General features: G+C 61.1%; 1 protein-coding gene across 3 annotated transcripts; it reads right to left on the reverse strand.

Moving 5' to 3' along the window:
* Positions 1-588: 588 nt before the first annotated feature.
* Positions 589-14,020, reverse strand: GNG3 (G protein subunit gamma 3). Of its 3 annotated transcripts, none has more exons than XM_053278377.1 (3): positions 13,800-14,020; positions 1,594-1,699; positions 589-1,287 (listed from the first exon to the last, which is right to left on the reverse strand). In XM_053278377.1, the coding sequence occupies exons 2-3, from the start codon at positions 1,690-1,692 to the stop codon at positions 1,159-1,161; spliced, it is 228 nt and encodes a 75-aa protein (XP_053134352.1). In that variant the 5' UTR covers positions 1,693-1,699; positions 13,800-14,020; the 3' UTR covers positions 589-1,158. The 3 variants fall into 3 exon arrangements, with proteins under 3 accessions (XP_053134352.1, XP_053134351.1, XP_053134350.1); XM_053278376.1 differs by having other exon boundaries at positions 1,594-1,701; positions 13,763-14,020; XM_053278375.1 differs by lacking the exon at positions 13,800-14,020 and adding an exon at positions 13,568-13,792 and having other exon boundaries at positions 1,594-1,701.
* Between the last annotated feature and the right edge of the window lie 2,054 nt (positions 14,021-16,074).

Consider the following 16,074-nt stretch of genomic DNA (forward strand, 5'->3'; position numbering starts at 1 on the left):
GCGGCTTTGCAAAACGTGGCGCCTGGGTTTTGCCGTCCCAGAGCCTGGTCTGTCTAAGGGCCCACGAGGCAGGCGCCTTGCTGAAGCTAAAGCAGGTCTTGGTCAGTGCCTGCATGGGAGACCCCCCTCCCCCCAGGGATGCCACCCTTTGGGGATGGGAGAGACTCTGCGTGGCCTGCAGGAGGAGGTCCCCAGTTCAATCCCTGGCAGCAGCATCTCCAGGGAGGGCTGGGAAAGACCCTGCCCTGGAACCTTGGAGAAGCCGCTGCCAGTCAGTGCAGGCAAGCCTGAGCTGGATGGATCCAGGGCCTGACTCAGTAGGAAGCAGCTTCCTCTGTTCCTAAGCCCTGAAAGCAAGGCATCACCTGCACCGCCCTCAGCTGCTCACCCAAGCCGGCGTGGGTGAAATCTGGCTTCTGGGTCCCTCCTCTGCTTGGGTCTCGGAGGAGGGCAGGCTCAAAAAGGAGGCGCTTTCCTGGGGCAGGAGTGCTGTGTGGGGTCTGGGAAGGCCTGGACACGGAGGCCGCCTAACAGGACGTCTTCCTTCCCCCCCCCGGCAACCTTCCAGCCCTGTAATGCGGACACAGCTTAGTGACACCGGCTCAATTTATTACTTGGTGTGCTCTCTTGATACAGTGTGGACGGGAGTGGGAGGAAACCAGCTGGGCAGTGCAGATGGGGAACCCGGAACCCTCTTCCCCTGGCCAGACTTGTGCGGTGGGGGGCGGGGGGGGAGTGCGGCCTCAGACCAGGAGCCACACCTGGGTGGGTGGCGGAGGAGGAGAGAGGGATGGGGCAAAGCCAGCCCCAGCCGGGCCTCTCGGCCTCCACGCCTGCTCTCCTCTCGCTCTCCAGGTGGAGTAGAGCAGGGCTGGCTAACCTGAGCCTCTCCGGCTGTGGCTGGACTACAGCGCCCATCGCCCCCTGCTGCAGTGGTGGGTGGAGGCCTCCCCTCTGGCTCTGCAGCCGAGGGGGCTGGGGTGCTGGAAGAAGTGGCCCTGGAGGGCCCGCCCCCCCCCCCCCCCCCGCTCGAGGCAGAAGCACCGTGGGCCCCTCTCAGCCCGCCCCCACACCCCGGCGCGTGTCGGCAGGGGAGAGGGGAGGGGAGCAGCCCACCTGCCCGCCGGGCCCAGGGGGTGGAGGGGGGGCAGGTGTCGCTTAGAGCAGGGCGCAGAAGAACTTCTTCTCTCGGAAGGGGTTTTCGGAGGTGGGCACGGGGGTGATGAGGGGGTCCTCGGAGGCATGGGCGTCGCAGTAGGTCATCAGGTCAGCGGCGGCCTTGGAGACCTGCAGGGGAAGAGAGGGGAGGCATTGAGGGCAGCCGGAAGAGCCGCTCTGACTCCACAGCAGTTGGGCGGGGGGTCCTGGCAGAGCCCCTGCCTGGCATGCAGAAGGCCCCAGGCCCACTCCCTGGCGACCTCTCCAGGGAGGACTGCGAGAGAATCCCACCTGACACCTTGGAGAGCTGCTGCCAGTCAGTGCAGAGAATCCTGAGCTGCAGGGACCAAGGGCCTGACTCAGGAGGAGGCAGCTCCCTCTATCCCTCTGCACCCACACACACCCCCCAATTGCTTCCTGCCCTCCCTGCCCCACCTTTATCCGACACATGCTGGCTTCGATCTTGAGCTGCTCCACCATCTTCCGGGCCTGCCCAATGCTCATGGTGCTGTTGACGGGAGTCTCGCCCTTCATTTGGATTCTCTGGTGGGGCCAAGAAGTAAAACGCCAGTCAAAACCCAGCTCCAGCCCCCTCCTGGCCCTGGCTTGGGAGGAAACCGGCCCAAACAGGATGATGCAGATCCCTGGGGGCAGGATGGGTCCCTTGGCAGCTGTTTGCCACAATCCTCCATGGAGCCTCCCTGTTCAGAGTCAGTCTATCTCTGGATATGCTGGGACAAACCAGAGGATGCCCTCCTTGCTGTGCTGTGAGCTTCAGCCACATGGATCCTGGGAAAACGGGTGGATTTTCTCAGGGGGCTGGAGCTCTCTGCAGGGACTGATGGGGAGAACTGCTAGGCCTGCTTTTCTCCCCTGGAAGGGAAAGGCTGGCAGGGATTCCCCCAGGTGTTGGACTACAGCTCCCATCATCCCCTGACACAGTGGCCTTTTGTGTCCTCAGTCAGAGTGGGTCCACCAACCAGAGCTGGGGGGCGGAAGAGGGGCTGGAAGCAGCTGGGCCAGCCTCCCAATGGGGCCTGGTGGGCAGGGGAGAGGCAGTGCCAGTTGCCCATGCGGACGGGGATAACCCGGACAGAGGAGCCCCCGTCCACCCCTGAGTCGCCCCCAGTGCCGGCTCCAGGCTCCAAGGGGCCCCCTCAAGGGCAAGAAGCCCTCAAAGGGCCCAGTGGCCCCCGGGCTGCTCCCTTGCTGGCGCAAAGCTCAGGCACTGGCCAGCCAGGCGGCCCCGAAGCTTGGGGGCCCAAAGCCTGCTCTTGTGGGGAGAGGCCGGAGGGGGGGGCGCAGAAGAGGCTGGTGCCTGGAAGGGCAGCCAGCTGTTGGGTTCACCAGCAGGGAGGGAGGGAGGGAGGGCAGCAGCTCTTGGTAGTGGCCTCCTGGATTGGCTGAAGGGCAACAGTCCGGGGCCCGGCATTGGCCAAGGTGGGAGGCCAATGGGGCACAGGCCTGGGCAGCTGCTGGGCAAGGATTGGGCCGAGGGGTCTGAGGGAGCAGTATAAAAGGGCCCTGCCAGGCACCTCAGCAGGGAGACCGCCTGGAGAAGGGAGCAGCAGCAGCCGCCACCGCCGAGAGGAAGCCGCTTGAAGGTGCCAAGGAAGGCTGGAAGGGCCCCTGGATGAGGCCAGCTGGTGGCTCTACTTGGAGGCCTGCAGGAGAGAGGCTGGAGGGGAGGCCAGGCTGGAGGCCAAAGAGCGGAAATCACTGGAGGTGGCCTGAGGAGGGAGCTGGCCTTTGGCCTCCCTCAGAACAGCTGCCCAAGAGCTGAAGTCCCTGGTGGGGAAGGAGCTGGAATCGCTGGAGGCCAAAGAGCTGAAATCACTACTGGAGGGAAAGGGCTGAAATCACTGGGGCCTCCAACCCCCATCCTGGGGGGCAGCTGGGCCTGAGGAGGGAGCCGGTCTTCGGCCTTCCCCAGGAGCCTCCCTCCCACCTCAGCTCTTTGGCAGCTGCTTTGAGCGGGGCAGAAGTCCCTGGTGGGGAAAGGGCTGAAATCAGTGGGGCCTCCTCCACCCCAAGCCTCCCTCCCGCTTCTGCCTCCAAAGAGCTGAAGTCACTACTGGAGGAAAAGGCCACCATCACCACCACTGAGAGGAAGCCGCTTGAAGGTGCCAAGGAAGGCTGGAAGGGCCCCTGGATGAGGCCAGGAAGCTGCTTGAAGGTGCCAAGGAAGGCTGGAAGGGCCCCTGGATGAGGCCAGCTGGTGGCTCTTGGAGGCCTGCAGGAGAGAGGCTGGAGGGGGGACCAGGCTGGAGGCCAAAGAGCGGAAATCACTGGAGGTGGCCTGAGGAGGGAGCTGGCCTTTGGCCTCCCTCAGAACAGCTGCCCAAGAGCTGAAGTCCCTGGTGGGGAAGGAGCTGGAATCGCTGGAGGCCAAAGAGCTGAAATCACTACTGGAGGGAAAGGGCTGAAATCACTGGGGCCTCCAACCCCCATCCTGGGGGGCAGCTGGGCCTGAGGAGGGAGCCGGTCTTCGGCCTTCCCCAGGAGCCTCCCTCCCACCTCAGCTCTTTGGCAGCTGCTTTGAGCGGGGCAGAAGTCCCTGGTGGGGAAAGGGCTGAAATCAGTGGGGCCTCCTCCACCCCAAGCCTCCCTCCCGCTTCTGCCTCCAAAGAGCTGAAGTCACTACTGGAGGAAAAGGCCACCATCACCACCACTGAGAGGAAGCCGCTTGAAGGTGCCAAGGAAGGCTGGAAGGGCCCCTGGATGAGGCCAGGAAGCTGCTTGAAGGTGCCAAGGAAGGCTGGAAGGGCCCCTGGATGAGGCCAGCTGGTGGCTCTTGGAGGCCTGCAGGAGAGAGGCTGGAGGGGGGACCAGGCTGGAGGCCAAAGAGCGGAAATCACTGGAGGTGGCCTGAGGAGGGAGCTGGCCTTTGGCCTCCCTCAAAACAGCTGCCCAAGAGCTGAAGTCCCTGGTGGGGAAGGAGCTGGAATCGCTGGAGGCCAAAGAGCTGAAATCACTACTGGAGGGAAAGGGCTGAAATCACTGGGGCCTCCAACCCCCATCCTGGGGGGCAGCTGGGCCTGAGGAGGGAGCCGGTCTTCGGCCTTCCCCAGGAGCCTCCCTCCCACCTCAGCTCTTTGGCAGCTGCTTTGAGCGGGGCAGAAGTCCCTGGTGGGGAAAGGGCTGAAATCAGTGGGGCCTCCTCCACCCCAAGCCTCCCTCCCGCTTCTGCCTCCAAAGAGCTGAAGTCACTACTGGAGGAAAAGGCCACCATCACCACCACTGAGAGGAAGCCGCTTGAAGGTGCCAAGGAAGGCTGGAAGGGCCCCTGGATGAGGCCAGGAAGCTGCTTGAAGGTGCCAAGGAAGGCTGGAAGGGCCCCTGGATGAGGCCAGCTGGTGGCTCTTGGAGGCCTGCAGGAGAGAGGCTGGAGGGGGGACCAGGCTGGAGGCCAAAGAGCGGAAATCACTGGAGGTGGCCTGAGGAGGGAGCTGGCCTTTGGCCTCCCTCAAAACAGCTGCCCAAGAGCTGAAGTCCCTGGTGGGGAAGGAGCTGGAATCGCTGGAGGCCAAAGAGCTGAAATCACTACTGGAGGGAAAGGGCTGAAATCACTGGGGCCTCCAACCCCCATCCTGGGGGGCAGCTGGGCCTGAGGAGGGAGCCGGTCTTCGGCCTTCCCCAGGAGCCTCCCTCCCACCTCAGCTCTTTGGCAGCTGCTTTGAGCGGGGCAGAAGTCCCTGGTGGGGAAAGGGCTGAAATCAGTGGGGCCTCCTCCACCCCAAGCCTCCCTCCCGCTTCTGCCTCCAAAGAGCTGAAGTCACTACTGGAGGAAAAGGCCACCATCACCACCACTGAGAGGAAGCCGCTTGAAGGTGCCAAGGAAGGCTGGAAGGGCCCCTGGATGAGGCCAGGAAGCTGCTTGAAGGTGCCAAGGAAGGCTGGAAGGGCCCCTGGATGAGGCCAGCTGGTGGCTCTTGGAGGCCTGCAGGAGAGAGGCTGGAGGGGGGACCAGGCTGGAGGCCAAAGAGCGGAAATCACTGGAGGTGGCCTGAGGAGGGAGCTGGCCTTTGGCCTCCCTCAAAACAGCTGCCCAAGAGCTGAAGCCCCTTTTGGGAAAAGAGCTGAAATCACTACTGGAGGGAAAGGGCTGAAATCACTGGGGCCTCCAACCCCCATCCTGGGGGGCAGCTTGGCCTGAGGAGGGAGCCGCTCTTCGGCCTTCCCTAGGAGCCTCCCTCCCACCTCAGCTCTTTGGCAGCTGCTTTGAGCAGGGCAGAAGTCCCTGGTGGGGAAAGAGCTGAAATCAGTGGGGCCTCCTCCACCCCAAGCCTCCCTCCCACTTCTGCCTCCAAAGAGCTGAAGTCACTACTGGAGGAAAAGGCCACCATCACCACCACTGAGAGGAAGCCGCTTGAAGGTGCCAAGGAAGGCTGGAAGGGCCCCTGGATGAGGCCAGGAAGCCGCTTGAAGGTGCCAAGGAAGGCTGGAAGGGCCCCTGGATGAGGCCAGCTGGTGGCTCTTGGAGGCCTGCAGGAGGGGAGGCCAGGCTGGAGGCCAAAGAGCTGAAATCACTGGAGGTGGCCTGAGGAGGGAGCTGGCCTTTGGCCTTCCCCCCGCCAGGAGCCTCCCTCAAAACAGCTGCCCAAGAGCTGAAGTCCCTGGTGGGGAAGGAGCTGGAATCGCTGGAGGCCAAAGAGCTGAAATCACCACTGGAGGGAAAGGGCTGAAATCACTGGGGCCTCCAACCCCCCCCCCCCATTCTGGGGGGCAGCTTGGCCTGAGGAGGGAGCTGGCCTTTGGCCTTCCCCAGGAGCCTCCCTCCCGCTCCTGCCTCCCTCCAAGCAGCTGCCCAAGAGCTGAAGCCCCCTTGGGGAAAAGAGCTGGAATCACTGGGGCCTCCAACCCCCATCCTGGGGGGCAGCTTGGCCTGAGGAGGGAGCCGGTCTTCGGCCTTCCCCAGGAGCCTCCCTCCCACCTCAGCTCTTTGGCAGCTGCTTTGAGCAGGGCAGAAGTCCCTGGTGGGGAAAGAGCTGAAATCACTACTGGGGGGAAAGGGCTGAAATCAGTGGGGCCTCCTCCACCCCAAGCCTCCCTCCTGCTTCTGCCTCCAAAGAGCTGAAGTCACTACTGGAGGAAAAGGGCCACCATCACCACCACTGAGAGGAAGCTGCTTGAAGGTGCCAAGGAAGGCTGGAAGGGCCCCTGGATGGGGCCAGCTGGTGGCTCTTGGAGGCCTGCAGGAAGGGAGGCCAGGCTGGAGGCCAAAGAGCTGAAGTCACTACTGGAGGAAAAGGGCTGAAATCACTGGGGCCTCCAACCACCACCACCCCATCATTCTGGGGGGCAGCTTGGCCTGAGGAGGGAGCCGGTCTTCGGCCTTCCCCAGGAGCCTCCCTCCCGCTTCTGCCTCCAAAGAGCTGAAGTCCCTGGTGGGGAAGGAGCTGAAATCACTACCGGAGGAGCTGAAATCACTACCACTGCTGAGAGGAAGCTGCTTGAAGGTGCCAAGGAAGGCTGGAAGGGCCCCTGGATGAGGCCAGGAAGCTGCTTGAAGGTGCCAAGGAAGGCTGGAAGGGCCCCTGGATGAGGCCAGGAAGCTGCTTGAAGGTGCCAAGGAAGGCTGGAAGGGCCCCTGGATGAGGCCAGGAAGCTGCTTGAAGGTGCCAAGGAAGGCTGGAAGGGCCCCTGGATGAGGCCAGCTGGTGGCTCTTGGAGGCCTGCAGGAGAGAGGCTGGAGGGGGGACCAGGCTGGAGGCCAAAGAGCTGAAATCACTGGAGGTGGCCTGAGGAGGGAGCTGGCCTTTGGCCTCCCTCAGAACAGCTGCCCAAGAGCTGAAGCCCCTTTTGGGAAAAGAGCTGAAATCACTACTGGAGGGAAAGGGCTGAAATCACTGGGGCCTCTAAACCCCACCCCACCCCCATCCTGGGGGGCAGCTTGGCCTGAGGAGGGAGCCGGTCTTCGGCCTTCCCCAGGAGCCTCCCTCCCGCTTCTGCCTCCAAAGAGCTGAAGTCCCTGGTGGGGAAGGAGCTGAAATCACTACTGGAGGAGCTGAAATCACTACCACTGCTGAGAGGAAGCTGCTTGAAGGTGCCAAGGAAGGCTGAAAGGGCCCCTGGATGAGGCCAGCTAGTGGCTCCTGGAGGCCTGCAGGAGGGGAGGCCAGGCTGGAGGCCAAAGAGCGGAAATCACTGGAGGTGGCCTGAGGAGGGAGCTGGCCTTTGGCCTCCCTCAGAACAGCTGCCCAAGAGCTGAAGTCCCTGGTGGGGAAGGAGCTGGAATCGCTGGAGGCCAAAGAGCTGAAATCACTACTGGAGGGAAAGGGCTGAAATCACTGGGGCCTCCAACCCCCATTCTGGGGGGCAGCTGGGCCTGAGGAGGGAGCCGGTCTTCGGCCTTCCCCAGGAGCCTCCCTCCCACCTCAGCTCTTTGGCAGCTGCTTTGAGCAGGGCAGAAGTCCCTGGTGGGGAAAGAGCTGAAATCACTACTGGGGGGAAAGGGCTGAAATCAGTGGGGCCTCCTCCACCCCAAGCCTCCCTCCTGCTTCTGCCTCCAAAGAGCTGAAGTCACTACTGGAGGAAAAGGGCCACCATCACCACCACTGAGAGGAAGCTGCTTGAAGGTGCCAAGGAAGGCTGGAAGGGCCCCTGGATGGGGCCAGCTGGTGGCTCTTGGAGGCCTGCAGGAAGGGAGGCCAGGCTGGAGGCCAAAGAGCTGAAGTCACTACTGGAGGAAAAGGGCTGAAATCACTGGGGCCTCCAACCACCACCACCCCATCATTCTGGGGGGCAGCTTGGCCTGAGGAGGGAGCCGGTCTTCGGCCTTCCCCAGGAGCCTCCCTCCCGCTTCTGCCTCCAAAGAGCTGAAGTCCCTGGTGGGGAAGGAGCTGAAATCACTACCGGAGGAGCTGAAATCACTACCACTGCTGAGAGGAAGCTGCTTGAAGGTGCCAAGGAAGGCTGGAAGGGCCCCTGGATGAGGCCAGGAAGCTGCTTGAAGGTGCCAAGGAAGGCTGGAAGGGCCCCTGGATGAGGCCAGGAAGCTGCTTGAAGGTGCCAAGGAAGGCTGGAAGGGCCCCTGGATGAGGCCAGCTGGTGGCTCTTGGAGGCCTGCAGGAGAGAGGCTGGAGGGGGGACCAGGCTGGAGGCCAAAGAGCTGAAATCACTGGAGGTGGCCTGAGGAGGGAGCTGGCCTTTGGCCTCCCTCAGAACAGCTGCCCAAGAGCTGAAGTCCCTTTTGGGAAAAGAGCTGAAATCACTACTGGAGGGAAAGGGCTGAAATCACTGGGGCCTCTAAACCCCACCCCACCCCCATCCTGGGGGGCAGCTTGGCCTGAGGAGGGAGCCGGTCTTCGGCCTTCCCCAGGAGCCTCCCTCCCGCTTCTGCCTCCAAAGAGCTGAAGTCCCTGGTGGGGAAGGAGCTGAAATCACTACTGGAGGAGCTGAAATCACTACCACTGCTGAGAGGAAGCTGCTTGAAGGTGCCAAGGAAGGCTGGAAGGGCCCCTGGATGAGGCCAGGAAGCTGCTTGAAGGTGCCAAGGAAGGCTGGAAGGGCCCCTGGATGAGGCCAGGAAGCTGCTTGAAGGTGCCAAGGAAGGCTGGAAGGGCCCCTGGATGAGGCCAGCTGGTGGCTCTTGGAGGCCTGCAGGAGAGAGGCTGGAGGGGGGACCAGGCTGGAGGCCAAAGAGCTGAAATCACTGGAGGTGGCCTGAGGAGGGAGCTGGCCTTTGGCCTCCCTCAGAACAGCTGCCCAAGAGCTGAAGCCCCTTTTGGGAAAAGAGCTGAAATCACTACTGGAGGGAAAGGGCTGAAATCACTGGGGCCTCTAAACCCCACCCCACCCCCATCCTGGGGGGCAGCTTGGCCTGAGGAGGGAGCCGGTCTTCGGCCTTCCCCAGGAGCCTCCCTCCCGCTTCTGCCTCCAAAGAGCTGAAGTCCCTGGTGGGGAAGGAGCTGAAATCACTACTGGAGGAGCTGAAATCACTACCACTGCTGAGAGGAAGCTGCTTGAAGGTGCCAAGGAAGGCTGAAAGGGCCCCTGGATGAGGCCAGCTAGTGGCTCCTGGAGGCCTGCAGGAGGGGAGGCCAGGCTGGAGGCCAAAGAGCGGAAATCACTGGAGGTGGCCTGAGGAGGGAGCTGGCCTTTGGCCTCCCTCAGAACAGCTGCCCAAGAGCTGAAGTCCCTGGTGGGGAAGGAGCTGGAATCGCTGGAGGCCAAAGAGCTGAAATCACTACTGGAGGGAAAGGGCTGAAATCACTGGGGCCTCCAACCCCCATTCTGGGGGGCAGCTGGGCCTGAGGAGGGAGCCGGTCTTCGGCCTTCCCCAGGAGCCTCCCTCCCACCTCAGCTCTTTGGCAGCTGCTTTGAGCGGGGCAGAAGTCCCTGGTGGGGAAAGAGCTGAAATCACTACTGGGGGGAAAGGGCTGAAATCAGTGGGGCCTCCTCCACCCCAAGCCTCCCTCCTGCTTCTGCCTCCAAAGAGCTGAAGTCACTACTGGAGGAAAAGGGCCACCATCACCACCACTGAGAGGAAGCTGCTTGAAGGTGCCAAGGAAGGCTGGAAGGGCCCCTGGATGGGGCCAGCTGGTGGCTCTTGGAGGCCTGCAGGAGGGGAGGCCAGGCTGGAGGCCAAAGAGCTGAAGTCACTACTGGAGGAAAAGGGCTGAAATCACTGGGGCCTCCAACCACCACCACCCCATCATTCTGGGGGGCAGCTTGGCCTGAGGAGGGAGCCGGTCTTCGGCCTTCCCCAGGAGCCTCCCTCCCGCTTCTGCCTCCAAAGAGCTGAAGTCCCTGGTGGGGAAGGAGCTGAAATCACTACCGGAGGAGCTGAAATCACTACCACTGCTGAGAGGAAGCTGCTTGAAGGTGCCAAGGAAGGCTGGAAGGGCCCCTGGATGAGGCCAGGAAGCTGCTTGAAGGTGCCAAGGAAGGCTGGAAGGGCCCCTGGATGAGGCCAGGAAGCTGCTTGAAGGTGCCAAGGAAGGCTGGAAGGGCCCCTGGATGAGGCCAGCTGGTGGCTCTTGGAGGCCTGCAGGAGAGAGGCTGGAGGGGGGACCAGGCTGGAGGCCAAAGAGCTGAAATCACTGGAGGTGGCCTGAGGAGGGAGCTGGCCTTTGGCCTCCCTCAGAACAGCTGCCCAAGAGCTGAAGCCCCTTTTGGGAAAAGAGCTGAAATCACTACTGGAGGGAAAGGGCTGAAATCACTGGGGCCTCTAAACCCCACCCCACCCCCATCCTGGGGGGCAGCTTGGCCTGAGGAGGGAGCCGGTCTTCGGCCTTCCCCAGGAGCCTCCCTCCCGCTTCTGCCTCCAAAGAGCTGAAGTCCCTGGTGGGGAAGGAGCTGAAATCACTACCACTGCTGAGAGGAAGCTGCTTGAAGGTGCCAAGGAAGGCTGAAAGGGCCCCTGGATGAGGCCAGCTAGTGGCTCCTGGAGGCCTGCAGGAGGGGAGGCCAGGCTGGAGGCCAAAGAGCGGAAATCACTGGAGGTGGCCTGAGGAGGGAGCTGGCCTTTGGCCTCCCTCAGAACAGCTGCCCAAGAGCTGAAGTCCCTGGTGGGGAAGGAGCTGGAATCGCTGGAGGCCAAAGAGCTGAAATCACTACTGGAGGGAAAGGGCTGAAATCACTGGGGCCTCCAACCCCCATTCTGGGGGGCAGCTGGGCCTGAGGAGGGAGCCGGTCTTCGGCCTTCCCCAGGAGCCTCCCTCCCACCTCAGCTCTTTGGCAGCTGCTTTGAGCGGGGCAGAAGTCCCTGGTGGGGAAAGAGCTGAAATCACTACTGGGGGGAAAGGGCTGAAATCAGTGGGGCCTCCTCCACCCCAAGCCTCCCTCCTGCTTCTGCCTCCAAAGAGCTGAAGTCACTACTGGAGGAAAAGGGCCACCATCACCACCACTGAGAGGAAGCTGCTTGAAGGTGCCAAGGAAGGCTGGAAGGGCCCCTGGATGAGGCCAGGAAGCTGCTTGAAGGGCCCCTGGATGAGGCCAGGAAGCTGCTTGAAGGTGCCAAGGAAGGCTGGAAGGGCCCCTGGATGAGGCCAGGAAGCTGCTTGAAGGTGCCAAGGAAGGCTGGAAGGGCCCCTGGATGAGGCCAGGAAGCTGCTTGAAGGTGCCAAGGAAGGCTGGAAGGGCCCCTGGATGAGGCCAGCTGGTGGCTCTTGGAGGCCTGCAGGAGGGGAGGCCAGGCTGGAGGCCAAAGAGCAGAAATCACTGGAGGTGGCCTGAGGAGGGAGCTGGCCTTTGGCCTTCCCCCCCCTCCCAGGAGCCTCCCTCAAAACAGCTGCCCAAGAGCTGAAGTCCCTGGTGGGGAAGGAGCTGGAATCACTACTGGGGGGAAAGGGCTGAAATCACTGGGGCCTCCCCCCCCCCATCCTGGGGGGCAGCTGGGCCTGAGGAGGGAGCCGGTCTTCGGCCTTCCCCAGGTGCCTCCCTCCCGCTTCTGCCTCCCTCCAAGCAGCTGCCCAAGAGCTGAAGCCCCCTTGGGGAAAAGAGCTGGAATCACTGGGGCGCACCCCCACCTGGGGGGCAGCTTGGCCTTCTGCGCGGCTCAGAGCAGCTGCCAATTTGCTACCCAAGTCCCTGGTAGGGAAAGGTCCACAGGAAGGACAGTCTAGCAAGGCCCGGGCCAGGCTTCTGCGGAGGGAAGGTGGTGGCCTCCCTCGCAGGGAGGAAGGAGAAGACCCAGAAGGAGACTTGGGAGCCCCAAGGCCGGGCTGGGGAGGCCAGCCAGAGCGCGAGGCTCCTCGTCGGGGGCAGCAGCCTGAGCCTCCCCAAGAGACGCTCCCCTCTGGGCTGAATCACTGCGGCCTTCTGGGGCCGGGTCCTGCCTGGCGGAGGGCAGCACAGGACCAGGAGGAGAACTGCTGCACCAGCGAGCCACGCCCCCAAGAGGCCTGCCGGCTGAGCCCGGCCAAGGCACCCAGCACCAGCCCAGCCTGCTGCAGTCCCAGCTCGGTCCCTGGAGGCGGCATCCTACTGAGGAGGAATGGATCTCTGGCAGTAGCATTTCCCTGTAGGGCTGGGAAACAGCTCTGCTCGTGACCCTGGGGAGCTGCCGCCTGTCAGTGTCCTGCCTGTGCTGCATGGGATAGACCAGCCGTCTGACTCAGGAAGGCAGCTTCAGATATCCTGGGCCCAGGTAAGGGAGCCCCTTTCCCTCACCCTGCCCTAGGCTTCACCCCACACACCCCTGTGTGCTCTCCGCTTATTACTGCAGCTGTAGGGCAGACAGGCTTCCTGGAGGGTCTGTGCTTCCAAGCACCTCTGTTTGTGCTCAGAAGTCATCCCTGCTCTGTTCATGGAGGTGCTGCATCCCGTGTAGATTTAGACGCCAGGTCTGCACTCTTGCATGGAGCCTTGGCTTGGGGTGATGGCCCTTCCTCCAGGGAGCTCAGGGTACCTGGCTACTCCCCTGCCCTCAGCGTGTGTCCTCACAGCCACTACACGAAGTCAGACAGGCTGGGCTTTGTCCAGCACTCGAGTGCTACGGTGACTCTGAAGCTCCCAGGTCTCGGGGCATGGTTTCCCTGCAAGGCTACGCATAATGCTACTAGATGAAGAAGAATAAAACCAGCCACCTGCCTCAGGTCCACCGTCTGCAAACCAGAGGGGCCGCAAGATCCTGCCTGGCACATGGAAATGTTTCCTTTCTTCCTAGCAACAGGAGGTGGGTGGGTTGGTGGGTTGGTTGTCAAGCCAACAGGAATTTCGGGAGACCCTTTGCCTTGCCTTGCCTTAGACCATCTTCTCTAGAGGCTCCTATCCAATCTAGCCCAATGCCCCCAATGGAAGATGTCTCCTCTGAGGCCTCAGCCCGCATGCAATCTTCCTGTGGTGATTTAAGGTTCTGTGTGATGGAGGTTTATTTTCCTCCACTGGGGTTTTCTTTCTAGACAAAGAAACTGGTATCCACACACACAATTTCCACCCTTTAAAGCCCCCCCCCCCCCCATAAGTACCAGCTCCCCCCTGCCATGGAGCCCTTTCAATCAGAATTGAATTTCTCCTTTCTGTTCTCTGTCAGATCAAAAAAGAAATAAAATAATGGCCGGGGGGGTGGGGGGAGCATGGCTGAAAAGCCATTGAGCAGGGTGGAGGCATTATTGAGCATTAACCCAAAGGCTGGGACCAGAAGGCAGGACGGATGCTCCCCTCTGGTTCCTTCCATTGCACACATTTCTAGGCACCCCCCTCCCCTGTCCGAGCTGGTGGGGGGAGCTGTGCTGTGAAGTCCTTCCCAAATCCCTACGTGCTCCCCCCACAAGCCAACATTTGTACCAAACCAGGGAATAAAGATTTCCTCTTGCCCCCCCCCCCCCACACTCCTTTTGTCTGCCCTTGTTATCCTTTAGGTCCCTGCCCTGAAGAGCCTCCACTTGCCAAACATACAAAGGATTGCATCCACAGCCTGGCCCCTGGGGCTCCCCACAGAGGGGATTTCAAACCCCCTACTCACCTTTTCCGAGGCTTCCTGGTGGAAAGGAAGGGATGGAGGAGAAGGTGGGCTTCAGCTTTGGGCGTGCAGATGATCTGGCTCCCAGCCGCCCTGGGTGGCCCTGGAAGAGAGTCTTTCCCACAGCACCACCTGCCTGCCTGCCTGCTTCCCACCACACACACACCCTTGGGTGACTCCCCACGGGTGCCTCCTCACCTCTTCCAGGCTGGAGCCTAATTCAATAGATCGGTACCTTGAGGATGCTCCAGCAGACCACTCAAGGCTGGGACCGAACCATCTCTGCGGCAGGAGGGGTGGGAGGGACACACTCCCCCCAGCTGGGCTCCTCTGACAGGCAAGCTGCTTCTCCGGACTGGAAGGGGCAGTGGCCACTGGGTGGGGTGGGGGACTCTGTCACCAAGAGAAGCCAAGAGGGAAGCCGCTAGGAGGGGCGGGAGTCGCCCAGGGAGGAGTTGTGGGCCTACACACACCCCCATGCAGGGAGTGGTACGAGCGCTGGGAGCTGCAGTACCACCATGTCAGCAGCTCCCTTTCATTGGGAAGTCTGACATCAATGCTCTGCCCACTCCGTCCTCCTGCCAGCCCCACCTCCCTTCCAGTGGGCACCAGGTGCAAATCTGGCCTCAGTGCCTGTGGCACATTGCAAAGGGTGAGGGTGGCAGCCTGAGGAGTGTGCACACACACACACATGCACAGTAATCTGCCCATAAATACTGGCATATTTGCTAACTCCTGCAGTCAGGCGTTTGGTGTAAAATGGTGTGGAGAAAGAGGTTTTTCTCCCCCTCTCACAACACCATCCCATGAAACGGAATAATGCCAGGAAATTTAGGACCGACAAAAGGAAGCCCCTTTTCACCCTGTGCATGATTAATCCATAGAATTCTCTGCCGCAGGATGTGGTGATGATGGCTTCCAAGCTTGGATGGCTTTAAAAAGGGCTTAGACAAATTCATGGAGGGCAGGTCTATCAATGGCTACTGGTCTCAGGGCTATGGGCCACCTCCAACCTCAGAGGCAAGATGCCTCAAAATATCAATTGCAACAGCAGGAGAGGGGGCATGCCTTCATTTCCTGCTTGTGGGTTCCCCAGAGGGATCTGATGAGCCACTGTGGGAAGTAGGATGCTGGACAGATGGGCTTCCTTGGGCCTGATCCAGCAGGACTGTTCTTATATTCTTAGGCTAAGCAACCTATCAAACATTTGCTACTTCCAGTCCTGAATGACCAAGTGTTCTGTGCAGCTCAAAAGACTACATACTCATTTGCCCAAAGAGAGGCTCCTATTCCGCTCAGCATGGCATCCCTTCCAGCGACTGGTCAGCCTCACCTATGTGCTTCATTTGGGAACCTGAGTGCCTTGCAGACAGGAAACCCTCTTCAGGCTCTCTCGGGGCCATGGTTTGTGAACCACTCATGTTAACTGGGCAAAGAGGCACCTTTGAAACTGGTGGAAATCCTCAGATACTGATTGGGGGAGAGCAACTGTCCCTATTCAGCCCAGCCCAGCAGCCTGCATGGTGGCTTTTGCTGGGGTCTGCCTTGTGTTTTTGAAAAGAAAAATCTTCTAAAAGGGCGTGCCCCTTTTGGGATGGCAAACCCGCTTCTCATTCCTTCTGCTGTACAAACCGCTTTGTGCACTTCTTGGCGAAAAGTGGTCCTTGGCTCTTTAGGAGGCAGAAGCTCCTTAGCTCTCATCCCCCATCAAAACGGGACCTAGATATGTCAGCCCTTGCTCTTTTTGCCTTTTCCATTCCTCCTCCTTTCTCTGTTTTATTTGAGGGGCGGGGTGGGGAGAGCCAGGTGGATTTATTTATTTTTTACTCAGAAGTACACAGGTACCAATAAAGCTGCCTTCTACTGAGTCAGACGCTTGGTCCAGCTAGCTCAGTCTTGTCTACACTGACTGGCAGTGGCTCTGCAGGGTTTCAGGCTCAGAGGTCTTTCCCAGTCCTCCCTGGAGATGCCACCAGGGAGTGAGCCCGGGGCCTTCTGCCTGCAAAGCAGATCCTCTTCCCTTGGGGCTACAGCCCCCTCCCCTCAGGGGAAGATCTCCCAGTGCTCACACATGGAGTCTCCCAGCCAAAAGCAAACCAGGGCCAGCCCTGCTTAGCAGAGGGGGACAATTCATGCTCACTGCTGCTTATTTCAGAAACGAAAGTATCGGGCCCTTGGCCCACCTCGCTCAGTACTGTCTGCACCCTGACTAGGAGGGGCTCTCCCGGGCTTTGGCTCAGGGGTCTCTCCTCCCCGCCCTGCCTGGAGATGCTGCCGGGGGTAACTAAACTAAACTAAACTAAAACTAAACTAAACTAAACAAATAAATAAAGGACCCAGGAGGAGTCCACCCCTCCCGTCCCCCAGCCCCGGGGAGAGACCCGAGGAGTCCTGGTCAGGTCTGCAGCGCCCCCGCGCCCGCGCATCCTCCTCTTCCTCAGGGCGCCCGCCCTTCTGGTACCCTGCTGCTGCTGCTGCTCTCGGCTGGTCGCCATGGAGACGGGAGGCAG

This window comes from Hemicordylus capensis, chromosome 14, assembly GCF_027244095.1.
Source record: "Hemicordylus capensis ecotype Gifberg chromosome 14, rHemCap1.1.pri, whole genome shotgun sequence".
Lineage (NCBI taxonomy): Eukaryota > Metazoa > Chordata > Lepidosauria > Squamata > Cordylidae > Hemicordylus > Hemicordylus capensis.